The 27,539-nt window shown below is 45.6% G+C and overlaps 2 protein-coding genes across 2 annotated transcripts in view; both read right to left on the bottom strand.

The window, feature by feature from the left end:
• Positions 1-27,539, bottom strand: part of LOC117811230 (NACHT, LRR and PYD domains-containing protein 3-like) — a 574,987-nt gene that overhangs the window by 25,834 nt on the left and 521,614 nt on the right.
• pygb (phosphorylase, glycogen; brain) lies at positions 97-27,385 on the bottom strand. The gene is made up of 20 exons (XM_034681393.1): positions 26,998-27,385; positions 26,004-26,105; positions 25,563-25,641; positions 22,137-22,240; positions 21,840-21,971; positions 21,456-21,567; positions 20,084-20,166; positions 19,743-19,886; positions 19,007-19,099; positions 18,637-18,783; positions 18,324-18,487; positions 14,330-14,444; positions 12,857-12,958; positions 11,313-11,460; positions 11,041-11,099; positions 10,814-10,955; positions 9,608-9,815; positions 8,206-8,340; positions 7,859-7,925; positions 97-4,284 (listed from the first exon to the last, which is right to left on the bottom strand). Exons 1-20 carry the CDS (start codon positions 27,238-27,240, stop codon positions 4,129-4,131), a joined length of 2,535 nt encoding a protein of 844 aa, XP_034537284.1. The 5' UTR covers positions 27,241-27,385; the 3' UTR covers positions 97-4,128.

The raw sequence follows: 27,539 nt of genomic DNA, 5'->3' as shown, positions 1-27,539 counted from the left end.
TCAGAATCAGAAATACTTTCTTTATCCCCGGGGTAAATTCAGTAAATACAGGAGCTGAGTGTGTCGGTCAGAAACCAGCTGATTTGTTCAGAGATGTTTAAAAGACAGAAAGTCAAAACTTTATTTAAAGGTAAAAAAACACTGTGTACAAAATGATTGCTTACAACTACAAACCTGATGACACAGTAAGTTCCAGTGTACGTCAACAGAGCAAATACAATGACAGAACAAGTTACAACATGCTATCAGAGTCATTGAAAAGACTGAAACATAGAGAGGAAGCTGCTGCACTATGAGTCTGATGTTAGTGTCTGTACAGTGTCAGAGTTCATGTGACTGAAGGTCAACACTGTTTAAAGTCAGGAGTGTTTCTACCTCAGTGGAACAGATACTGACCTTCATGTTTTAAGGTTTTTAAAGGAAGAAATGACTGAAACCTGAACTAAATGAATTTTCTCAAATTTAATATAACTGTAAAACTGCAGCTCCATGGACCATGTTCAAGATCTTTCAGGATTTTTAGGACTTACAGCTCACTGTTGAAGCTGGAAATCATTTTTTTTCTTTGTTGAAGTTCACAAGGTTCAATCAGTGAACACTCAGTTACTAGAAATAACCTGGGAACAAAACTCTACCTCTGTCGTTTACCTTCTGTGGAAGTCAACGGAGGAGAAGTGAATTAAAGGTGATGATTCAACCACATATCCTACACCAGAGTACAACGACATAAGACAAAGACATGTTTCAGTTTCACCCTCTGATATGTTGTCTTTGCTCTATTTACAGTTAAATTTAGACTTTAAATGATTTAAATCATCATATTCTGCTTCTGTTAACATTTCATATTTATTTATTTGATATTTTGAAGGAACATGAGCAGAGCAGCCAGCTGGAGGAGAGAACATGGAGCTTCTTGTTAAACTCAGTGTTCTTTCTTAAAGCTGTTTAACATGAGAAGCAGACAGCTGCAGAGTGACAGAGCAGAGTGTGAGGCTCATATTAAGAACATTCATAAAGTCAGTAAAAAATCCACATCATGACGACACAGTGAGATCAAACTATCAGCTGCTGAGATTCAGAGAAACACAGTTAAAGGAAATAAAAACCTGCTTCTTTCCATCCACGTTGTTAGCTTTGTAACTGGAGCTGTGGCTGTCTAACTCACACACATATACACTATATTACCAAAAGTATTCACTCACCTGCCTTGACTCACATATGAACTTAAGTGCCATCCCATTCCTAACCCATAGGATTCAATATGATGTCGGTCCACCTTTTGCAGCTATTACAGCTTCAACTCTTCTGGGAAGGCTGTCCACAAGGTTGAGGAGTGTGTTTATAGGAATTTTTGACCATTCTTCCAAAAGCTCATTGGTGAGGTCACACACTGATGTTGGTCGAGAAGGCCTGGCTCTCAGTCTCCGCTCTAATTCATCCCAAAGGTGTTCTATCGGGTTCAGGTCAGGACTCTGTGCAGGCCAGTCAAGTTCATCCACACCAGACTCTGTCATCCATGTCTTTATGGACCTTGCTGTGTGCACTGGTGCACAGTCATGTTGGAAGAGGAAGGGGCCCGCTCCAAACTGTTCCCACAAGGTTGGGAGCATGGAATTGTCCAAAATGGTTTGGTATCCTGAGGCATTCAAAGTTCCTTTCACTGGAACTAAGGGGCCAAGCCCAGCTCCTGAAAAACAACCCCACACCATAATTCCTCCTCCACCAAATTTCACACTTGGCACAATGCAGTCCGAAATGTACCGTTCTCCTGGCAACCTCCAAACCCAGACTCGTCCATCAGATTGCCAGATGGAAAAGCGTGATTCATCACTCCAGAGAATGCGTCTCCACTGCTCTATGGTCCAGTGGCGGCGTGCTTTACACCACTGCATCCGATGCTTTGCATTGCACTTGGGGATGTATGGCTTGGATGCAGCTGCTCGGCCATGGAAACCCATTCCATGAAGCTCTCTGCGTACTGTACTTGGGCTAATCTGAAGGCCACATGAAGATTGGAGCTCTGTAGCAATTGACTGTGCAGAAAGTCGGCGACCTCTTTGCACTATGAGCCTCAGCATCCGCTGACCCCTCTCCGTCAGTTTACATGGCCTACCACTTCGTGGCTGAGTTGCTTTTGTTCCCAAACTCTTCCATTTTCTTATAATAAAGCTGACAGTTGACTGTGGAATATTTAGGAGCGAGGAAATTTCACGACTGGATTTGTTGCACAGGTGGCATCCTATGACAGTTCCACGCTGGAATTCACTGAGCTCCTGAGAGCGACCCATTCTTTCACAAGTGTTTGTAAAAACAGTCTGCATGCCTAGGTGCTTGATTTTATACACCTGTGGTCAGGCCAAGTGATTAGGACACCTGATTCTGATCATTTGGATGGGTGAGTGAATACTTTTGGTAATATACTGTATATACGTAGACGCCGCATTGACTGGCCGAGTCGTATGTCAACATCGCCGCCATGTTGAATGTTGCAATCTGTAAAGATGCTCACACACAGATATGTAGAAACATGCCTCCTGATTGTTGTTATGATCACACTGGTGTAAATTTGACTTATTACCATTAGCAGAGCTTTCCAAATATACACAACAAATGTTTAGTAGAAGTCTCCACAGCCTGAACATTAACTTTTAAAAACTCCTTCACTGCTTCAACAGAGTGAAACACCAGGACACCTGTTAAATGTACTGAGACTCATCCTTCTAAAAGTCATGTGATTTTATTTCACATACAGCAGCTGTCTCATAATAAAGGTCAGTATAGATAAAGTCATCTTAGATTTGAATCACTTTGATGTGTTTAGTGTTAATTATATCAGTCCATCCATCCTGTATTTGAAAGAGTAAATCCCTTCACTTGTTCAATTGGTTAAAATGTCTCAACCCCTTCATCCTCACGTGATATAAAACATAATATACTAACAACTGACCTTAATATGACTCAATTAAAAAACGATATTCCTCAGCGTGGGCATTTAAAGGCCACAGATCAGTGGTATGAAAAAGAGAGAGGGGAAACGGGAATTTAACGCACCAACAGGCTGAAGATATGAAATTAGAATGATGAAGTATTTGGAGCAGGTTATGGATACAGGTGATCAAACTAACAAGAGTCAACAGAGCTGTATGGAAGTAGACTCATACTGGGTGTGTGATCAGAATGAGTAAAGTGATCAAACAGTAATATGTTGGGTATATAACAGTATAACAGTAACTACTGCACGTTTTATTTTTCATGAAATGACATTTTAAACAACTAAAAAATGTCTTTAATTTCCGTGATGTAGTTCCATTCATTCCACTGCTACAAAGCAGACTCACTGCCAGCTGGAGCCTTTTAGTCATTTGATAAATGAAAAACTTGGTACTTTTTTTATTCTAAATAATGATCGTTTTTACTCCTTACATTCATTTTAATCCTTTATTGTAAAAACGGTTGATCAAAATTAGTTAAATGCAACGGAACATCTCTTTCTTTCATAAAACCCTCAGTTTCCACATCCACTTGTATTAGTTCACACGGCAGACCCGCCACCTTCAATATGGCCGACGCGCTGACGTATCGGAGCAGCAGGAAAGCACAGTCAATGCGGTGTCTATGTATATATGTCTATGGTCTAACTGGTAAGCTAGCTAACGTTAGCTTTGGCTAGCCACCAATTAAACTGAGTGTTTAAATCAAAGTCTTTAAACAGAAGGATCTGTTGATTGGTCCAGATCACAGAGGTTCACGCTGCCTTCAAGTGGAGCTGGAACATTAGCTCTAATGTTAGCATCCTCAGTCAGGAGCTTTAGGAGAGGTGGCTTTAAACCCGACCTCCAACTTCAAGATGTTTCTACAGTGTGTAACTAAGTACTGGTATAACGGTGGGTCTCTAAACGGTTCTGGTGGACTGTGTTTGGTTCTTTGGTTTTCTATCCTCAGTGTTTAACCGGGTTAGGACTAGTCCAGGTTAACAAGGCTGACATGTAGCTGCTGGGTAAAATCTGATTTCAGGATCAGAAACAATTAAAACTTCAGGTACGACTTTGGGAAGAGTCAGTCCTCACAGACTCACTTCAGACATTCAAACAGGTGTGACTCTGGATCTGGACTCAGTGATCCAGCTCGTCAGTTACGGGACGGTTCATTGGGCGGTGGGATCTTCACATCGGACGGTTCGACCCCCCAGATCTCCCGGGCGTACTGAGAGATGGTCCGGTCGCTTGAGAACTTCCCAGAAGCGGCGATGTTGCGGATCACCACCTTGGTCCACTCTTTGGGGTTCTACAAAGGAAACAGAGGATCCTGGTTTGTTCCTGATCCTGAAAGTCTCTGTTCATAACTCTCAATACGCAGAAGTAAAGACGAAGAACTGAGCTGGGTTAGAATAGTTGGAGAATCACTCGTCTTAAGTGTTCCTATGAATCCCTGCAGAGTTATGGAGATGTGGTGTTACATGAGGTTCTCCGTCAATGTCCATAAAGAACGTTCTTCTAACCAGCTGCTCCATCTGCTCATAGACGTTCTAACAGGTACACGTCACACATCACAGAGCTTCACCTCCATCACTTCATCACAGACTGAAACCTGATCTAATGTTCAGCGGCTGGTTCACTCACAGAGTCCAGATCAGCCTGAGACGTGTTCAGTTACCATGTCAACATGAGCTCAGGATAATGGGAAGTATATTTGAAACTGTCCTTTAAAGAAAGTGAATGTAATGCTTTTAGTTTTCCACTGACTGAGAATTCAGATTGTGTGCTGTCACTTCATGAAGAGTGTGAAAACTGGTCTGACTGTTATAATCTTTTTTTATCCGTTTCTTTTTCTCCCTCCTGATTATATCAACAGAAAATGCCTTGGTAATACACAATCTCAATCTGTATTTTCATTTCACATCTAATTAATACAGTGGTGGAAAAAAGTTTTCAGACACCCTTAAAATTGAACACAATCTCAAATATTGTCATGAAATATTTGTGGAAAAATCTTTTCTGTGTTTCAAAATGTGTGGCTGCGTGAGACAGACACAAACTAATACAAATGATTTTTTTTTTATTATTGTTTACAAGAAAAACTAACAAAACTTAATTCTTGAAAGTTTCAATATGTCAGTTCTCAACATTGTTGGTATCAAAGTCAACAAATAACAGAGAATGTGTTCAAAACTGAACAAAAAATAAATAAACCTAACGGTGACTCTACTAAAAGAAATTGCACTTGAAAACATAAGAGTGATTCTCAATGCAATATTTCACAAATGCATGGGGTGTCTGAAAACTTCTCCACCACTGTATGTCATGGTTTGTTGTTCTACAGGGACTGAATTGTCTTTCAGTACGACAGCTGTGAAAAGCTGGATATTGATACCTGTTGTGATCCCACAGAAACAGAAATGACCTCCTGATGTCATGTGTAGTGGTGTGTAGCTGCCTGTCAACAGTCCACAGTTCAGGACTGTTAGGACACATAAAGGGAACTGCAACACACCTGTCTTTTAGGGATGGGCAATTATTTTCGAATATTCAAATATTTGTTCACTTTGTAAAAATCGAAGAGTTACTTTGAATATTTTCTCATTTTAAAAGTACAATTTTTAATGGTTTTTACCGGTGCCTTGTGATACAGTATTCCCTCCAGATGGTGGCTACAGAGTGTCTTAAAGCTGTTTGCTAACTGCATTAATTAACAGAAGAAGAAGAATGCTAACTGCATTAAAACAGCAAAAGAAGAAGAAACATCAGCGACAGTCGCTGTGATTTTCTCCGTTTCTGAATCTCACACTACTACAACACACGTAATTCAGAGACTGATTATGGCTGTAACATGTAAACACACACACCACGCTGCGTCACAGAAACACCAACATAAAGATCGAGACAGACGCTGTCAGTGCCCGATACTAGCAGCCCCTCGTCCTGCTGCTGGTTACCAAGACTGCCACACAAACAGGCTGTTAATGGGACCCATCCCTAGTGTCTTTCTTTGCTGCTAAAGGACCTAACAAACGTCAGTATTTGCCAATCTAAGAATGAGGAGAGTTAGCACTGTAGTGGCTGTGACGGAGGGCGGAGCAGAGACACACAGCCGACAGGAACAAACAAGCTGCTAAAAAAAAACCAAGTTCAGCACCTTCCTACACACTTGTGGGGAGCTATATTTATAAGCTAAAAAGCATAACGGCTGTGAAACAATCGAAAGTAACTTTTCAGTTTCCCACGTTGTTTCCTTCCCTGGCTTTCTGTCGTTTGCTCGCAGCAGCTTCTGGTTGAGAACATGAGTGTGGATCTGCTCTTTAATCGGCTTGAATGCTATTCGATAGAAAATAATGTAAATAATAAATAAAATCCTGAATTCTGACAACTTATCCCAAAACTACAAAAAGACAGAAACATGAAACCAATAAAAATAAAAGTTGTTATTTAACCTTTTGTAAAGTCATTGTGAAGTCAAACGACACACAAGTACACACACTACTTGAGCATAAGACCAGAAACACACACAAACCCCCAAAAGATTACTACACAGTAGTTAGACTGACTATGACATGCAGAGTCTTTGGACGAATAGAGGAGACACACATTAAACAGAATGTTTGATGAAAGCAGGTCAATGTCCTGACTTACCAAGGTATAAGACGGGTATTTGGTACATTAATGCGTTTTTCGACCGGTGGACCCAGGGTCTAAATTTAGTTCAGGGGTAGATAATCTCCCCCCTAAAAAGCCCCTGCTAGGGGGGTAGTACTTTTCAAAGGTCCCTGGACTTTCAGGAGGCGGGGCCTGTAATGCTGAACGTGTCTGATTGGTAGATTAACCTCAGTGTTTTTATTCCTCCCTCCGTCCACAATAACATCACACACATCTGTGATTCTCTTGATTTCTCTTTCTTTCATTAGTTTTTATTTGTTCTATCTTTTTTGTATGTGTGTGTACTTTTCAAAAGAAGAAGCTGTGATTCTCTTGATTTAGCAGCTTGTAACAGTAGTCTTCTCTCAGCCCACCGTGAATGCGTCTCTCCCGGTGTTCCGGTTTTAAAAGTGACCCTGTAAACTGGAGACCTTCAGCTGAACGTGTCAGTGTTTGTGGAGTTTACACAGCTGTTGAAACACAGAGGGAGTTCCTGGGAATGCAAACTAGTTTAGTTTTTATTAAGATTTCAAAATCTCCTCATCAGATATTTAATGATGGTCTAAAGACGTTTATGAGGGATGCATCCGGCTGAGAGTCTCCAGTTAACAGGGTCGCTGTTTAAACCAAAACACCGGCCGATCTCTGCCACGGCTTTTTGAGTTCAAAAGGATTTTAAAGCCGTGTTGAAACGTCTTTGCTACTCGCGCTTATCTCCTCTCACGTGTTGATTCAGTGAATCCATCTGTGATGAAATATAGCACCATCTAAAACAGACCAGCTGAGTCTCTTCATGCTAACAGGCTAACTGTTGTGTTGCTCATAATGATACCTGCCTGTCCGTCTGCTTCTATGGTGTCATCTGTGATGAATGGCATTCCTCTTTGTTTTACTGCCCTCTACTGGTCTGGTGGTGTAGTGCATTTACTTTTTTTTCTCCATACGTCACTGGCCTGATTGACACAATCTACCCGGGACTTCAGCCCGCGTTCAAAACACAGACAACAATGGGGGCACAGGAACCTTTTAGTTCAGGGCAAAGTAACTCTGGGGGCTAAAAGACCCCGGAACTTTTGTGTCGAAATGCACCTTAAGAAATACTATTGAACCGTCAGGTCTCAGTTTGGATTCACACATCAGGCTTACGTCTGTGCGTTCAATGATTTCATGTCTCTGAAGGAGAGGGATCAATATTCTGTAAATGAATGTGACATTAGAAGAGGAGTTACCTTGTACAGCTCACTGACTCTCTCCTGACACCTGACGTAGGCTTCAAAATCAGCAAACACCTTAAACCTGAGGGAGGAACACGGAGAGCAGACAGAACAGCTTACACTCACAACACTGAGAAACAACCACACAGCTCTCAGTCTTTGTGCTAAGCTAGGTTGAATGCCTAGCCCACTTACAGATACAGGATTTCATAATCAGTGACAAAACCAGAGTAAAATAATAAGTGACTTAAGATAAAAACACACACACACACACACACACACACACACACACACACACACACACACACACACACACACACACACACACACACACACACACACACACACACACACACACACACCTGTCGTGGTTCATCAGCATGTTGATGAGGTCTTTGAAGAGCTCGGGCTGTGCTGGGCTGAAGAAGCCGCTCTGGATCTGATCCACGGCCAGTTTCAGCTCCGGCAGACGCTCGTAGAAATCTCTGGCATTATACCTGCAGAAGAGACAGCACAGGTAGACAGGAAGTGATGTCATTCACTGCAGTCAGACACTGCAGAGTTCAGAGTGAGACATCCTGAAAGAAGAGGGAGATGTGTTCACAGGATGATGATCCCTGAATCTCTCTCTGGCTCTCTTCTTAAATTGATGGTCTGTTTACACTGACAGAGTTCTGGTCCCCTCTGCTCTGTCACTGCCCCCTGCTGCCCTGCACCTGTACTGCACTCTGCTTTTAGGCCCACCCTGAGTATCATGTGTCTGCAGATCTGAAGGATGCATGTTCAGGACCTGTATTCTGGGACCACAATCATAAGACCCATGTTGTTTGGGACAGCACCACCTAGTGCATTAGATTACCAAGGACTGCACATGATTGTAAAGATAGATGACAAAGACAGATATTGAATCTCCTCAACCTAAAGCCTGTTTATACTCATACTGTCGATCCAACACAGAAGCCGACACGCTGACGTGAACCTTCACCAAAATGTAGCTTTGCATCGAAACGACAAGCAAGCCCTGTGATTGGTCCACATGGGAGGTTGTCTTTTCCTGCATCTACATGTCCAGAATCAGCTTACATTCCATCTCCTCTGACGTCTCCTCTCTTTTCTTCCATGTTACGGCCAAATTCCACTCGATCCATGTCTGGTCCGTCTCCAATCCGTCACAGCTCTGGATCTGATAGGTTTCTATTCTAGTCAATGCGTTTACTTCCACTGGATCTGCTCCGATGCGTTCTGGCTGCGTCTCTGATCCGGCAGGTCGGAGTCCTCCGGATCAGACACACAAGACTTCTATTTTTGCCGGATGCCGGAGTACGACGCATCAATCTCAACAGAGCAGATGGAGCGGGACAGGAAGTCAGGTTTCACCAAAACAAAATGAAATGTAAAAGAAAATGAAATGTGTGAATGTGGAATTTGGCCGTTATCCTAACCTCACTGTAAAAACATCTCAGGGGTCCTGGAGATGCAGTCCTAGACCAGCAGTCCTGAAATAAACTAATACAGTTCTGTCCCATCAGATAAAACTTGATTCAGAACTGAAGAATCATTAATGATGAAACTGTGATAATAAAAAACATGCTGAAAGTTGAAGTGAGAACTGTCTCTGTTTGAAATCTGTACACTGAAACCCTCCAGGCTCAGGCTGCTGGACTAAACCTGTCAGAGGTCTGACCTCTTAAGCTCCAGAGTCCAGCTCTGTCCCCACATCGTGAGGAGTCAGGAGTAAAGCAGCAGGATGTAAAGCTTCCTCACCCCCTCCTGTCCATCTCCTCCACGTCGTCCACTCTCATGCCGAAGATGAAGAGGTTCTCCTCCCCCGCCTCCTCCGCCATCTCCACCGTGGCTCCATCCATAGTGCCGATAGTCAGAGCGCCGTTCAGCATGAACTTCATGTTTCCTGTCCCAGACGCTTCGGTTCCTGCCGTGGAGATCTGCTCGGACAGGTCTGCAGCCGGGATCACTGGGTACACAAATCAAACACATGGACCTGTGATTCAGATGATCTACGACGGACCGTATGTGAGTCTGACCTCACATACAGAAAGAAGTGATCTACGACATGCAGCGAGGGGAGGTCATGTACTGTCTCAGTGTGTCTGTGGTGCAGCAAGGTTTCAAATAAATCAATCGATCAATAACATTTCAAAAGATGATTCAGTGTCTGAGTTTTTATTTCAGGGTTGATTGAAAGTGAACGGATCACGGACATGGACTCACTCGCTTCAGCTTCACTCTTTAACACTTTTGCTTGAGTAAAATCTGAAGTTAAATAATTCAGACTCTCTCCAATGTAATGATGGAGTAGAGTAAAGAGAGGGCACACAGGGGAACGTGTTGATGTAGAAGAGTGTTTACTGACTACTTTACTCCAAGTCAGGTAAAAAGAAAACACTCTCTCTGTGGCTGCATTTAGATCCTCTGGATTCAAATTAAGGAGCTCTGAACACAGAGGACTGTTTGTCACTTTTACCACGGCCCCTGAATGCACCTGCAGTAAAAGGTGCACTGTACTGTCAGCTCACGTCACTCTGACTGACCTGAAGAGTCGATTCAAACTTTAAACATCTTACTGAGTCTAACCGCCACACTGGAATACATCCAGCTGTAGACACCGAGCAGTTTACGGGAATAACAGCACAAAGTTGTAGGTCTGGTGATTCGCCGCTGATGTTTTCATCTGATCCTGTTTATTAAGATGTTTCACATTATTTATTCCACACTCCGGGCCTGTTCACGTTGTCTGCCTTTTGATTGATTATTTGGCTCCTGTTTCAGATGCAGGACTTTAATCGTGCTGTATGTTCTCGTACAGTAAAGGCTTTCTCTTCTGATGCAATCCAAGACCCAGATCCAGATGAGACCCTCACGACAAACAGTTTATAACTCAGGGTTATTTCTGTTCCCTCCTCCTCCTCCTCCTCCTCCTCCTCCTCCTCCTCCTCCTCCTCCTCCTCTCACCTCTCTCAGCCAGAGACACTCTGTAGTTTTCCAGGAAGATCACCTTCAGCTTGTCTCCCACTGCAGGGTCGTTATTGATCACCTGACCCACTGAGGTGATCAGTTTGATGATCAGCTTGGCCATGTGGTAACCAGGAGCCGCCTGAGGGGGAGGAGAGATGTGGACCACCGTTAGAGCTGGACTAGACCAAGACTCACCTCAAAGACTTCTTTTTATCAGGTCTAACCTTTCCTCCGATCATCACCGTCCTGGGAACGAACTCTCTGTGAGGGTCCAGTTTGATTCCTGAACACACACACACAGACACAGACACAGACACACACACACACACACACACACACACACACACACACACACACACACACACACACACACACACACACACACACACACACACACACACACACACACACACACACACACACACACACAACAAGATATCAGAATTGAGCATTAAGCCTTGCAGTGTGAACGTAGCCTTAGAGACCCGGGTCTTACGGTTGTAGAGCGTGACGGCGTGCAGACAGGTGAGCAGCTGCCTCTTGTACTCGTGGATCCTCTTCACCTGCACGTCAAAGATGGACTCTGGGTTCACTTTCACCTGAGTCTGGTCTGTCAGGAAGGAGGCGAACTTCAGCTTGTTCTCCTGAGAACAGAGACACGGGGACAGGTTAGAGACAGAGAGACAGACAGACAGACAGACACAGGCAGACAGACACTGACAGGCAGACAGACAGGCAGACAGACACTGAAAGGCAGACAGACAGACAGACAGACAGACAGACACAGGCAGACAGACAGGCAGACAGACACTGACAGGCAGACAGACAGGCAGACAGACAGACAGACAGACAGTTACACAGACAGACAGTTACACAGACAGACAGACAGTTACACAGATAGACAGACAGACAGACAGACAGTCAGACACAGACAGACAGACAGTTACACAGACAGTTACACAGACAGACAGACAGACAGACAGTCAGACACAGACAGACAGACAGTTACACAGACAGACAGACAGACAGACAGACAGACAGTCAGACACAGACAGACAGACAGTTACACAGACAGTCAGACACAGACAGACAGACAGACGGACGGATGGACAGACAGACAGTCAGACAGACAGTCAGACACAGACAGACAGACAGTCAGACAGACAGTCAGACACATACAGACAGACAGTCAGACAGACAGTCAGACACAGACAGACAGACAGACAGACAGACAGACAGTCAGACACAGACAGACGGACGGATGGACAGACAGACAGACAGACAGTCAGACACAGGCAGACACAGACAGACAGACAGACAGACAGTCAGACAGACAGACAGACAGACAGACCTGTTTGACTTTGACAGACAGACAGTCAGACACAGACAGACAGACAGACAGTTACACAGACAGACAGACAGACAGACAGTCAGACACAGACAGACAGACAGACAGTCAGACACAGACAGACAGACATACAGACGGACGGACAGACAGTCAGACAGACAGTCAGACACAGACAGACAGACAGACAGACAGTCAGACAGACAGACAGACAGACGGACGGATGGACAGACAGACAGACACAGACAGACAGACGGACGGATGGACAGACAGACAGACAGTCAGACACAGACAGACAGACAGACGGACGGATGGACAGACAGACAGTCAGACAGACAGTCAGACACAGACAGACAGACAGACAGACAGACAGACAGTCAGACAGACAGTCAGACACAGACAGACAGACAGTCAGACAGACAGTCAGACACAGACAGACAGACAGACAGTCAGACACAGACAGACAGACAGACAGTCAGACACAGACAGACAGACAGACAGTCAGACACAGACAGACGGACGGATGGACAGACAGACAGACAGTCAGACACAGACAGACAGACGGACAGTCAGACAGTCAGACACAGACAGACAGACAGACAGACAGACAGACAGACAGACAGACAGACAGACAGACAGACAGACAGACAGACAGAGACAGACAGACAGACAGACAGACAGACAGACAGACAGACCTGTTTGACTTTGGCCACGTCTCTGATCAGGGTCTCATCGTCTACAAACTGCAGGAGTTTCTTGAGTTGGTGGAGATCGGTGAGGAAGTCTTCTCCGATCCTCTGCAGGGAGAACAGAAGGATCCAGATCCTGTACTCAGTAAAAACACTCAAACCAGGCTGTTTATTTATTTATTTATTTATTTATTATTTAAAAGGACATTTCTGTAAATATGCCAGAGTTAGCCAAAAGGCTAATTTACATCCGTAGTCCCTTGCCAGATGTTGAAAAGGCTCCCTAAAAAGATCATGATTAAACAAAGATAAAATAGAGTCAAATAAAATCAGAATAAGAAGGAGAGGAGAGGAGAGGAGAAAAGAGGAGAAACCAAAACACAAACAAACAAACAAAAAAGAGAAGAAAAGAAAAGTACAAATAGCACCATACGATTAAAAATGACTAGAAGCAACATAAGGACATGATATGACAGTCTTTGAGAAAGTGTCCATGGACATAAAATACATGGAGCAAGACAATCAGGAAGCAGCAATGAGGAAATGTTAAATCAGACATGCAGACACAACAGGACAACAGTTAACAGTGCTGTACATATTTGCATCAGACAGTGACTACCAATCATTAAACTAGCTGCATGCAGATCATATGAGGCAACATATAGACTGAGCGACAGGTGAGCACAACGAATAGACAACACAAGCAAGCAACAGTATGTTAAAATCACAGGACAGATCCACAGATGGCCGACAGGGTGGCAGCAGCAGGGTGAGATGTGTTTAGTGCTGACAGATTTGGTTTCTTATGAGCCGCTGCTTCAAGTGAAAACTAAATGAGTGGTATGTGTTGAGCTCTCTGATAGAAGTTGGTTTGTTGTTCCATTCTCGTGAGGCTCTGATGGAGAAGGCTGATTGACTAAAAGCACTTTTTCTAAGTGGAATAACACATTCCCCTCTTGTGACTCCTCTCGTAGTGTGATGTGGATTAGATCGGATGCTAACAAAATGGCAAAGTGGTGGGGGAGCCATGCCATGTGCGATTTTGTAAAGGAGACATGCATTAATGTACATAACCATGTTTTCCCAACTTAGGAGATTGTATTTCTTTAAGGTAGAACAGTGGTGGAATGTCCTTGGTCGTTTGTCTAGAACCTTAAGTGTCTGTTTATACAGGGTCTGGAATGGTTTCACTGTGGCATGACTAGCTTGAGACCAGCTAGTTAAACAGTAGGTCAAGTGAGTGAAAATCATTGAATGCATGTACATGTTGGCTGCTTCAGTGGACATTGAGTTTCTGATGAATCTGAAGTTGGCAAGATTAAATTTAACCTGTTTACGGGCTGTGGAATACTCTGCTGAAAGCTGAAGACCAGAATCAGAAATGTGAGAGATACAGGACTTCATCTGAAGCCACCACAGAGGATCTCAGCTCTGAGTTCAGACCCAGTCCTGTACAGGTGGTCTGAGGTGTGGTCTTACCTCAGCCAGGATGTCAGCCAGTCCGGGGTTACAGAGCAGCAGCCAGCGGCGAGGAGTGATGCCGTTAGTTTTATTTTGAAACTTGTGAGGATCCAGTTCATAGAAGTCTTTAAACCTGCAGAGACAAACATGCTGAGGGTCAGACAGAGGTGGAACCAGATCTCTCTGACTCCTCTGAAAACACCTGACTGAGAAAGTACAAATCTGATCAGTGTAAAGTCTAACCATGTCTTCCTTCAACTCTAATGTCCAGAGACGACAGGTTTCACACCCTCCTCATCATTAATAACAGATGGATCATATCCACGTGAGAATCAGAGTGCAGACGTGCCTTAAAGAGCCTGCGGTCTCTCTAACGTCCAGCAGGGGGCAACTCCTCTGATAGTTTATCAGTCTATAGAGAATGTTCCTCCTCCTCAGCTGATTTGTTCCCTCAGTAAACACTGATGAGTTTATGGTCTCAATCTCTAGTTTCTTCATCAACACAGCATGATGTTCATTTAGTGAATGATGGTTTCATGTCGAGTCACAGAGAGCATAAAGAGGGGGAGGAGTCAGACAGGAGGAGGGGTCAGACAGGGGTCATGCAGTAGGAGGGACCTGTGGGTGAACATTCAGTACAATGGGACCTGAGAATCATCCCGCTCAGTGTATTCAAAGAACCTCTGAGGGACTGACTTCTCTTTTTTAACTGAGGACATTTTAAAAGATATATTCTTAGGGGCAAAGTTAAAAAGCTCACATCCCAACAAACACTCCAGTAAGTGGATCCATGACTGCATGAGTGTTTCCCATGTATGAAGTATAAAGAGTGTAGAGGCCAAGCCAAAGCTTTAAGCCACTGAGGCGCTGCACCTGGAATACCTATCTGACGCGCTTGGGTTACCGTGATTGATGAATGAAAGTCCGAGTCATATTTCCCAGTTGAACTCTTGGTCCGTTTATTTTCGTGATATATTCTCCAAAAGTGTCCAAAAACATGACATTTCATAGACAAACATACACGCATAACTCCCGCAGCACCATGCTGCTTAAGCGGTCAAAAACTGTATAACCATCCGGGCGGAACACCTGACCACACAACAAAGGTTCCTACCTAAATAGACAATGACCCCCGTACAACCTTAATTACGCACACAGGTCACACACATTCATTCATAATCTGCCGTTACAAAGAGTATACATCATGCAGAACAGTCTGATTCAGAGTGATGCACAAACTCAGCAAACAGAATATGAAGGTTATCCATGACCAGTGTTGGGAATAACAGCGTTAATAATAATGGTGTAACTAAAGCCCTTACTTTTTTTAGTAATGGGTAATCTAATTAATTACTATTTCAAATGTTATAATGCTGTTACCGTTACCGACAGTGAAATGTGACGCGTTACTCTGCACTGAAATCTAACAGCTCCTGTCCTGTGCCTGGCTCGCTCAGTTTATCACTGGAGCCCCATTCACCACTCACCACTGTCACCTATACTCTCAGCTGAACTGGCCCTCACTCCACTCTCGCAGACAAACACACTGGTTTCTATTCATTTACAAATCCCTCACTGGTAAAACCCCTTTATATCTACAGTCACTAATCAAACTTCACAGCACAAACCGTAGCCTGCGCTCAAGTAGCCTTATCAAACTCATCCCACTCAAAACCCGGACCTCCTTTGGTCGCACCTCCTTCCAGTTTTCCGCTGCAAATGACTGGAATCACCTGCAACAATCCCTTAAGCTGACCTCTCTCATTCCATTCGCCACATTCAAAAACCTAATACACCCCACAACTCAACATCACTGCACTTGCTTTTAAAATGCTTTTAAGTTGTTCACTGCTGTCATATTTTTGTATTGTATTGTTCTGTCTCTAGGTCTGTCTGTACGTCCTCTCTGTTTTTTGTTTTTTATTTATTGTCATGCCACCTGTGTTGCCTTCTCGCCCAGGTCGTTATTGCAAATGAGAATTGGTTCTCAATGAACTCACCTGGTTAAATCTACCCTTCATCTCCAAAATCCTGGAACAAACAGTTGCCTCCCAACTCCACTCTCACCTAACCCACAATAACCTTTATGAACAGTTCCAGTCTGGTTTCTGTCCACTCCATAGCACTGAAACAGCACTCCTTAAAATCACCAACGACCTCCTTGTGGCAGCTGATTCTGGACTCCTCACCATCCTCATCCTCCTCGACCTAAGTGCAGCCTTCGACACCATCTGTCACACCACCCTCCTCACTAGGCTATCCTCCATTGGTATCACCCACACTCCGTTAGACTGGTTCACATCTTACCTCTCTGGCCGCACACAGTTCACTCAGCTCAAGTCCTTTAAATCCACTCCTTCCTCCGTCACTACAGGGGTGCCCCAGGGCTCTGTCCTGGGGCCCCTCCTCTTCATCATCTACCTCCTTCCCCTCGGTAATATCTTCCGCAAATTCAACATTCACTTCCACTGTTACGCAGATGACACCCAGCTCTACCTCACCACTAACCCCTCGTCCACTCTCCCACCCACCTCCCTCACTGATTGCATCTCTGAAATAAAAACCTGGTTCACTCTAAATTTCCTTACATTAAACAGTAATAAAACCGAGGTTCTCCTCATTGGCACCAAATCCACTCTATCCAAATCCAACAGTTTCTCCCTCACCACTGATAACTCCTCTGTCTCACCCTCCCCCCAGGTTAAGAGTCTGGGCGTCATCCTTGACGGCACATTATCCTTTCAATCACACATCAATAACATCACCCGGACTGTCTACTTCCATCTTCGTAACATCAATCGTCTTCACCCCTCCCTCACCCCCCACACTGCCGCCATCCTTGTCCACAGCCTTGTCACTTCCCGTCTGGACTACTGCAACTCTCTCCTCTTCGGCCTCCCTCGCAAATCCCTCCATAAACTCCAACTGGTCCAGAATTCAGCTGCCCGTATCATTGCCCGAACCCCTTCATCCACCACATCACTCCTGTCCTCCAACAGCTCCACTGGCTCCCTGTTCAGTTCTGTATTCAATTCAAAGTCCTTCTGTTGACATTCAAGACCATCCACAACCTCGCCCCCCCCCATATCTGTCCGACCTCCTCCATGTTCCCACTCCCTCCCGCTCCCTCAGATCCTCTTCCTCCATACAGCTGTCTGTCCCCTCCGCCCGTCTCACCACTATGGGGAGCCGAGCATTCAGCCGCTCTGCTCCCCGTCTCTGGAACTCATGACCACCTCAACTCAGAAACACAGATTTTTTCCCCCATTTCAAATCACAACTCAAAACATATCTGTTCAAAACCGCCTACTCCGTCTGACTCCAATTGCTCCATTTTGTTATTGTTTCTATTTTTTCTTAGCCCTTGTTAGTTTATATTGTTTTCATTTTTGACTCTGATTTTGTTTCCTTTAATGTAAATTCGTGTATGTATATATTTATATCTGTGCGGTGTCCTTGAGTGCCGAGAAAGGCGCCTTTAAATAAAATGTATTATTATTATTATTATTATTATTATTATTATTAAAAGGTTAAAGGTTAAATTAATAAATTTGTCTTTGTTGTACTGCCCTCTACTGGTCTGGTGGTGTAGTGCATTTACTTTTTTTCCTCCATTTGTCGCTGGCCTGATTTGCACAATCTACTCGGGACTTCAGCCCATGGTCGAAACGCAGACAACAATGGGGGCACAGGAACCTTTTAGTTCAGTGGAAAGTAGTTCTGGGGGCTAAAAGACCCCGGAACTCTTGGTCCAAATACACCTATTCACACACTGATGGTAGAGGCTGCTTCATAAAGTCTGTCAGTATTAACTAGAGTGGACATTTCCTGAAGACACCTGTGAGCTCAGGATCTTCAGGGTGGTTTAACTGCCACAGAAAAGGCACCCACACACAGTCTGCTTACATGATGCCTATCATCAGCTGCTGCTTGGGGCCACCTCCATGTTAAACTGTGAAACTGCAGAGCTCAAGACTTCACTTTGATCTGATAGGTCTCTTTGAGGACTCACACAGTGCTTTTAACGATGTCTGAGTGGATCTGTGCGACTCCGTTAACAGCGTGAGATCCGACCACACACAGGTGAGCCATGTTGATCCTCTTCGGCTCCGACTCCTCGATCAGAGACATCCGACGGAGACGCTCAGTGTCTCCTGGAAACATGGCCGCTACCCTCTGAGAGAGACACACAGATTTATACTTCAACATGTGTTTATATATATACAACCCCGGTGTGTGTGTGTGTGTGTGTGTGTGTGTGTGTGTGTGTGTGTGTGTGTGTGTGTGTGTGTGTGTGTGTGTGTGTGTGAAGCAGTGTCACTCACGTCCAGGTGTCTCTGGTTGATCTCGTAGATGATGAGCAGGTGTCGGGGCAGGAGCTGTTCGAACATGAACACGGGCCAGCGCTCCAACGCTTCAGGCAGCACCGTGTGGTTGGTGTACGCACAGGTACGACAGGTGATGTCCCAGGCCTACACACACACACACACGCACACACACGCACACACACGCACACACACGCACACACACACACACACACACACACACACACACACACACACACACACACACACACACACACACACACACACACACACACACACAGTCCTTACAGCACTGACAGAGAGTCTGTGACCAGGTCTTTATGACTCATATAAATCTATACTGAAGGGTTCAGTCAGTCTGCAGTCAAACCTTGTCCCAGTCCAGCTTCTCGATGTCCACCAGGATCCGCATCAGTTCAGGGATGGCCAGAGCCGGGTGGGTGTCGTTCAGCTGGATCGCCACCTGACAGGACAGGAAGTACACAGGAGAAGCTGTTCACTGACACACTGAGATCCTATCTCACCCCTTCCCCCCAACCCCCTCATCACTTACTTTAACTCTCCCTGTCCCATTAAAGTTACTAACCATAGACCTTTCTGGAGTCCCTGAGCTCCCTTGTCTCGTAGGTTCCTCTGAGCTGCCGTAGACGTCCTCCTGCTGTGGACGTTCTGGACTCCAGCTGATACGGACGTGCTGGACTCCAGCGGCAACAGCTACTACTACTCATCTCATCACTATCACCGCTCCCTCTCTCTCTTATTCTCCTGTATCCCTCTTTCCAGACCCAACTCGGTCGAGGCAGATGGCTGTCTAACATGAGTCTGGTCCTGCTCGAGGTTTCTGCCTGTTAAAGGAAGTTTGTCCTCTCCACTGTAACTAGCTAAATACTGTGAGGTGTAATGCTCATGGTGGATTAAGGTGGGGTCAGACTGAGTCTTATCCTGTCTTGGTGTTGGGTCTCTGTTCATAATTTGACATAGAGTGGTCTAGACCTGCTCTGTTTGTAAAAGAGTCTTCAGATAAAGTTTGTTGTGATTTGGAACTATACAAATAAAGGTTGATTGATTGATGAACTCCTCTTTTCATGAGAAACACAAAGTCTCACCTTCTCAGGAAACGTGTCAAAGGACGTCCTCACCGGGTCTCTGCAGCCAAACTTGGAGGATTTAAACCGCCGGATGATGTCCTGCAGCGTGGCCGCCACCACAAAGTACTCCTGCTTCAGACGCAGCTCCTTCCCCTCAAAGAACTGCACACACACACACACACACACACACACACACACACACACACACACACACACACACACACACACACACACACACACACACACACACACACACACACACACACACACACACACACACACAGCAGTTCTCTTAGACGAGGTGGTCTAAGCGTACACACAGTCAGGTACAGAGAGCAGACACGTTACAGTGGACTCACGTTGTCGTTGGGGTAGAGGACTCTGGAGATGTTTTCTGCCAGGTTTCGGTCCAGAACTGCTTCAATATAATCTCCAACATTAACTGTGGAGCAGAGACACGTTTAATCCGAGGAGCCAACCCTGTTCTCTGTGGGACAAACTGGATCTGCAGTGTCATGAAGCATGAAGAAAGACTTCAAACTAATGTACTGACAGAAATGAAAGAAGAGGCATCTCTTCAGAGTGTTAGAACAAGTGAACTCTGAGCAAGACCTTTATCAGGTCACCTATCAGTCCCAGGTCTCCTCCTGTCTGACCCCTCCCACTCTGACTCCTCTCCCTCTTCCTGCTCTCTGTGACTCTAAACGAGCCCTCATTCATTTTGTCAGGCGCGTGTAGGGACGATGAGTATCTCTGAACAACATTTGGGCCACGTGATAGTTTGATCTCTGCAGCGCTGCATCAGCTCAGACCTGCAGCTCCAGTCTGAACAGGACTGACACGGGACTACCACCAGATCCGTGTCCGGTCCGTCTTCGAGCCGCTGTGGGTCCGCAGGACCTTCGGACAGCTGGAGTCATGTGACCGAGGTTTTCCCGCAGTAATCACTGAATCAAGAATTCTCCTCTTCCTCTCCTCATCCATGTTGTCTTTCTGGTCCTCTGAAAACCTCTGACCTGTTGACTCCAGGCCTTGGCTCAGCTCATCATAGTCAACCAATCAGGTGCAACACAGCAAATTCTGCTTGGCTGTTTCATATCCAATAAGAACTAGGAAGTTCAAAGAACGCCATGTATCTCACTACCGGAATGACGCGGCCATGGACTATAAGGCTGTTTTGGACACGGCCTGCTACACACTACCTACTAATGCAGTATGAAGTAGGTACTACCTACTACATACTGCATTAGGATTTAGTCTGTAGTCTGACTGTTCTGGTGGATCTGGTCTGTAGGATGCTGGGCCAGACGTCACTGGAATCCTGGTTTCAGAAAGCAGAAGTAAACAACGACCAAGCTGATAGATAAACTGCTTCTTTATCATCACTTAGGATTTAAAAGGTTAAGAAGTGTTTACATGGAATTTAATAATTTACACAGCACTTAAAGAGAGAGTGCCCCGTCATATACGGACAAAAGAAACAGGAGAACGAGCGCTGTGCATTGTGGGAAAAAGTACGTGAGGGAGACTGGTCCGATGCAGACTGAGACATGTTCCTGAATCAGGACGACATCCAGGTAAGTTTTGGCATACTGCAGATTTTACTCTTGTTCATATACTACATATTGAATTTAGACCACATCAGTCCGTACTGCTAGTAAAGGGTGATGTGAACCTTTAGTAGGTGGTTTGAAAACATAGACGAAGACGAAGAGGAGGAGTGACACCTACAGTTCTGCAGATTGAAGTCGTCTGGAGCTTTAGCCGACCACAGCCTCATCGTGTTCACCGTGTTGTTATGGTAACCAGGTACTGGAGTGTCGTAGGGCATTGCCAACACCACCTACACACACACACACACACACACACACACACACACACACACACACACACACACACACACACACACACACACACACACACACAGAAAGGCTTTCAGGCTACACTAACTCTTCAAACAGAAGGACTCTGCATGATCGATGAACGTGAGACTTCATCATAACACACTGTCCTCAGCACCTTCACTGGGCCTCTCTTCCCTGGATCATGTTTCTAATCGATCGATTGACTGATTGATCGATTGATTGACTGATCGATCATCACTCTGTGTCTCACCTGAGTGTCCACCCACTTCACTCCGCTCCCGGTGTTCTCCACCCGGCCATAGAAATGGACGGGCAGCATGTACTCTGGCCTCGCCTTCTCCCAGGGGTTACCGTACCTCAGCCAATCATCTGCCTCCTCCACCTGAGGGAGGCGGAGCAACATGTGAGCCAATCACATGCTTCTAACCAGTCTATGTGTGTGTGTGTGTGTGTGTTTGCATGTGCGTGTGTGTGCCTGTATGTGTGTGTGTGTGTGTGTGTGTGTGTGTGTGTGTTTGCGTGTGCGTGTGCGTGTGTGTGTGTGTACCTGCCATCCACAGCTGATCTTCTGGTTGAAGATGCCAAAGTCATATCGGATACCATATCCATACGCAGCCAGGCCGAGAGTGGCCATGGAGTCCAGGAAGCAGGCTGCAGCAGAGGACAGAGAGGACAGAAAGAACAGAGAGGACAGAGAGGACAGAAAGAACAGAGAGGACAGAGAGGACATAGAGGTCAAAGAGGTCAGAGAGGACAGAGAGGACAGAGAGGTCAGAGAGGACAGAGAGGACATAGAGGTCAAAGAGGTCAGAGAGGACAGAGAGGACAGAGAGGTCAGAGAGGTCAGAGAGGACAGAGAGGTCAGAGGGGTCAGAGAGGACAGAGAGGTCAGAGAGGACAGAGGGGTCAGAGAGGACAGAGAGGTCAGAGAGGACAGAGAGGAGAGAAAGGACAGAGAGGTCAGAGAGGACAGATGGGACAGAGAGGTCAGAGAGGACAGAAAGGACAGAGAGGACAGAGAGGACAGAAAGGACAGAGAGGTCAGAGAGGACAGAGAGGTCAGAGAGGACAGAGGGGTCAGAGAGGACAGAGAGGTCAGAGAGGACAGAGAGGAGAGAAAGGACAGAGAGGTCAGAGAGGACAGATGGGACAGAGAGGTCAGAGAGGACAGAAAGGACAGAGAGGACAGAGAGGACAGAAAGGACAGAGAGGTCAGAGAGGACAGAGAGGACAGAAAGGACAGAGAGGACAGAAAGGTCAGAGAGGACAGAGAGGAGAGAAAGGTCAGAGAGGACAGAGAGGACAGAAAGGACAGAGAGGTCAAATAGGTCAGAGAGGAAAGAAAGGTCAAAGAGGTCAAAGAGGTCAGAGAGGTCAGAGAGGACAGAGAGGTCAAATAGGTCAGAGAGGTCAGAGAGGAAAGAGAGGTCAAAGAGGTCAAAGAGGTCAAAGAGGACAGAGAGGACAGAGAGGACAGAGAGGACAGCACTGATGGACGGAGGACTCGTTCCTACAGGATATAAATACTTTCAGAAAGCTGGGTGTGTTTAGAAAGAGAGGACGTTTTATTGAGTCAGGACGTTTTTTTACAAAGTTAAGTCTTCGGCACATTCATCCAAAGAGACAAAGTTCCAAGGAACATGAGGACAGAGAGTGAGATCAGTGCAGTGTGACGTTTGGAGACGTGAACAGAGTCTGTAGAAGTGGGACATTTTTAATAAAGGGACATTTTTCCGTTTGTCACTTGTGCTTTAACAGAGAAGAGACAAACCTGGGAACGCTGTCAAAGGCAACATTTTTTTAAAAATGAGGAAGCTGAGGACAATGGACATTAACTCATATTAATTTGGGATTTCATTAACTGGTGTAACAGGACTTTAAGATGACCACTGTGTCAGAAGGTAACAGGACTTTAAGATGATCACTGTGTCAGAAGGTAACAGGACTTTAAGATGATCACTGTGTCAGAAGGTAACAGGACTTTAAGAGGATCACTGTGTCAGAAGGTAACAGGACTTTAAGATGATCACTGTCAGAAGGTAACAGGACTTTAAGATGATCACTGTGTCAGAAGGTACCAGGACTTTAAGATGATCACTGTGTCAGAAGGTAACAGGACAACAAAGTAGAATTATTCATATTAATCTAAACCTGCAGAAACTAAACTTAATAGTTATGCAGCATACTCAGTGATGATTAAAGTATAAAGTAATGGAAAACTATCCAAATGATTCTCTATACTGGACTCAGCTGATCCTGGCTGCTCTGAGCTGGTCTGAGCTGAGCTACACTTCAAACCTGCAGAGCTGACTGATGCGCTCCCTGTATAGACTCAGCATGAGGCTTCCTGCAGTGACTGAGCTAACATATACAGTGCTCAGCATAAATGAGTACACCCCTAACAGATTTGTTAGAAAACCTTTAGTTTCCTTTCAGGATCAGCATTTTTTGGATACAATACTATGAAATACTCCCACACATGTGGACCAATGATTGCAAACAAGATTTGTTCATTTGCACACAGAAAAAAGTAATTTTTCTAACAAATTCATCCAAGACCATGTTGCAAAAATGAGTACACCCCAATCAAAGTCTTAGGAGCAAAGCTTAATTTTTGGCTACGCAATTCTATTTGACATGAATTCAACCCCAGGTGAGTCTAACCATTCATCAGCAGACCCCTGACTATAAAAGGGCAATAATTAACAAATAGAACCCCTCCCATTTCATGCCGTCAGTAATGGCTCCACATGGAAGAGACCAGGCTGATAAAGGTGAAGATGACTGGGACACTGTACTATGTAGTGATGAAGCCAAAATTAATGTTTTTGGAACTGATGGCTTTAAAACTGTCTGGCGGACACAAAGATGAGGCGTATAAGGAAAAATGCGTAGTGCCTACAGTAAAACATGGAGGTGGCAGTGTCCTCATGTGGGGCTGCATGAGTGCTGCTGGTGTCGGGGAGCTTCACTTCACAAATGGAATCATGAATTCACAAATGTACTGCTCTTTACTGAAAGAGAAGATGCTGCCATCACCCCGTCGTACACTTTTCCAACATGACAATGATCTAAACACACATCTAAGGCCACAGCTGGATGTCTGAAGAAGAACAGGGTGAAAGTGGTTCAGGGGCCAAGTACGTCTCCTGGTCTGAACCCAATCGAACACTTGTGGGGAATTCTGAAGAGACAAGTTGAGCATCACTCTCCACCAGGCATCAAGGCACTAAAAGAGGTCATCCTCCAAGAATGGAAAAAGATTGATGAAACAATACGTCGGCAACTTGTCCATTCCATGCCTAGAAGACTTGGTGCTGTCCTTAAAAATCATGGAGGTCATACAAAATACTATATAGCAGTTTTTGTTGTGGGGTGTGTTCATTTTTGCTACAATTATTTTGAGTAAACCTGAAAATGTTGTAATCCAAGTTATATTATTAACCTTACTTTCATGATATGAGTTAAACAAATGTTCTATGACACTCAGTTTTGTCAACATTTTTTAAATTGTTCTTTTGTTAATTTAGAAATTGATTAAAATCTTACTTTTCAGAGGGGGTGTACTCATATATGCTGAGCACTGTACATGAGATGTAACATATTTGATGTGCTCAGCCTGACTCAGACGCTCAGAGGTTCAGAGACCATGATGAAGCTGCGATTGAAAGACCGGGTCTTTACCTGAGCTATGAACTGTACTCTCTGTAAATGCAGATGTCAGATGTCAGTGAACCACCTTCTGCTCTCCACACAGTTTCCCTCAGACTGGAGGCGCTGAGATTACAATGAAGATATCTTGAACACATTTAACAACATTTTTTAAAAAGCTGTCACTTCTCAAAGGGTTAACTCTGCAGTGAGCATCCCCTCCAGCCTCAGCGTGCTTCATCATACCAACAGATGTTTACACAGACCTGAGAACTGTGAAGCTCCTCACAAGTACAGAAACATAAACACCAGTACTGTGTACCTGCCAGACGTCCCAGTCCTCCATTTCCAAGACCAGCATCCTCCTCCATCTCCTCCAACTCCTCCATGTCCAATCCCAACTACGCACACGCACACACACACACACACACACACACACACACACACACACACACACACAAAGAAAAACACACAAACACACACAAAGAAAAAACACACACACACACACACACACACACACACACACACACACACACACAAACATGTTATCAGTGTGCTGTGGTGATATTTAGAAGGCTGTGAAGGTGTTGACCTGGTGCTGTCAGTGGTTCCTCATGGTGGTCTGTGTTTGGTCTCAGAGAACACTGATTACGTTCTACACCTGCTCTGTACGTGCAGTGTCTCGTGAGAGCCCTTAACCCTGAACACTGATGTATCAGGAGAGGTGTGAGTCACAGGTGTGTGTGTGTGTGTGTGTTGTTACCTGGTAGATGGCCTCGTCACAGGCGTTCTCCAGGCCCAGGTTGATCATGGTGTTCTGCAGGGTTCTGCCCATGTAGAACTCCAGAGACAGGTAGTAGACCCTCTGAGGACAGAAAGCAGGAACGCAGTGAGAGTCTGTTTATCTCTGACATCACGCATCAGTAACTGCAGAGCTCCAGCTGCAGAGATCCAGCTGCAGAGCTCCAGCTGCAGAGCTCCAGCTGCAGAGCTCCAGCTGCAGAGATCCAGCTGCAGCTCCAGCTGCAGAGATCTGGCTGCAGAGCTTCAGCTGCAGAGCTCCAGCTGCAGAGATCCAGCTGCAGAGCTTCAGCTGCAGAGCTCCGGCTGCAGAGATCTGGCTGCAGAGCTCCAGCTGCAGAGCTCCAGCTGCAGAGCTCCAGCTGCAGAGATCCAGCTGCAGAGATCCAGCTGCAGAGATCCAGCTGCAGAGCTCCAGCTGCAGAGCTCCGGGTGCAGAGATCCAGCTGCAGAGCTCCAGCTGCAGAGATCCAGCTGCAGAGCTCCAGCTGGGGAGCTCCGGCTGCAGAGATCCGGCTGCAGAGCTCCAGCTGCAGAGATCCAGCTGCAGAGCTCCAGCTGCAGAGATCCAGCTGTAGAGATCCAGCTGCAGAGATCCAGCTGTAGAGCTCCAGCTGCAGAGCTTATGCTGCAGAGCTCCAGCTGCAGAGCTCCGTCTGCAGAGCTCCGGCTATAGAGCTCCAGCTGCAGAGCTTATGCTGCAGAGCTTATGCTGCAGGAAGTTTTCTGACTTTCCTTCAGAGTGAGGACATGATGAGAGGTTCACTGTAAGCTGACTGTGTGTATGTGTATGTGTATGTGTGTGTGTGTGTGTGTGTGTGTGTGTGTGTGTGTGTGTGGTGTTCAGGTAAACTTGTTATTTAATAACTCCTGCACACAGTTGGATAATCACTGACATAAAGCCATGTTTCAGAGGGGGGTCAGTGAGTGCTCCCTCTGGATCCTCATGGTCCTACCTTCGGGTCCTTTTCGTAGTAGTACTGCTGGGAGCGGATCCAGCGGCCCACCAGGTGGTCCCGGACGGTGTGGGCCAGGGCGAAGTAGTAGTCCCGGGGCGTCGCCACGTTCCGGTCCTTCACCAGGGTGAAGTGGAGGTGTCGGTTAAAACTCCGTTTGATCTCTCCTACGTCTCCGACCCCGGCGAGGCCCCGGACGCTGATCTGCCTCCGCTTCTCCTGGTCTGTGAGCGGAGCCGCCATGATCCAGGACCGGGCTGAGGAGCAGAGAGAAGGGGACCGAGACTGAAGCGGATCCTGCTGAGAGAGGGGACAATACCTGCCAGGTACAAGGAAGACAGCACGCGGACACGCCCACTAAAACTTTGACAGTTAGGAGTGTGTGGGGCGGAACCTGGGGGGCGGGGCCATGTGTGATAGAAGAAATGACAGGAAGACGTCTCACTCTGACGCTGTTTCCGAGAACACATTTAATGAAGGAGCCTGACACAGCTTTAGAAAGGTTATAACCACAATAACCAACCAGGGAGTCGATCATGACC

Source organism: Notolabrus celidotus, chromosome 4 (assembly GCF_009762535.1).
Source record: "Notolabrus celidotus isolate fNotCel1 chromosome 4, fNotCel1.pri, whole genome shotgun sequence".
NCBI classification, from domain to species: Eukaryota; Metazoa; Chordata; class Actinopteri; order Labriformes; family Labridae; genus Notolabrus; species Notolabrus celidotus.
Note: the sequence above shows the minus strand (reverse complement) of the source record. Positions and strands in the feature narration are given on the sequence as shown.

Bases quoted from the DNA above. Each gene is read 5' to 3' on its own strand.
- pygb (XM_034681393.1), bottom strand. From the start codon at position 27,240: ATGGCGGCTCCGCTCACAGACCAGGAGAAGCGGAGGCAGATCAGCGTC. The intron at 18,488-18,636 runs GTGAGTGACACT...TGTCTCTCTCAG, and splicing joins TCAACCAGAGACACCTGGAC to AGGGTAGCGGCCATGTTTCC. The intron at 4,285-7,858 runs GTAACTCCTCTT...TTTCCTTTGTAG, and splicing joins GAGTCAGTGAGCTGTACAAG to AACCCCAAAGAGTGGACCAA.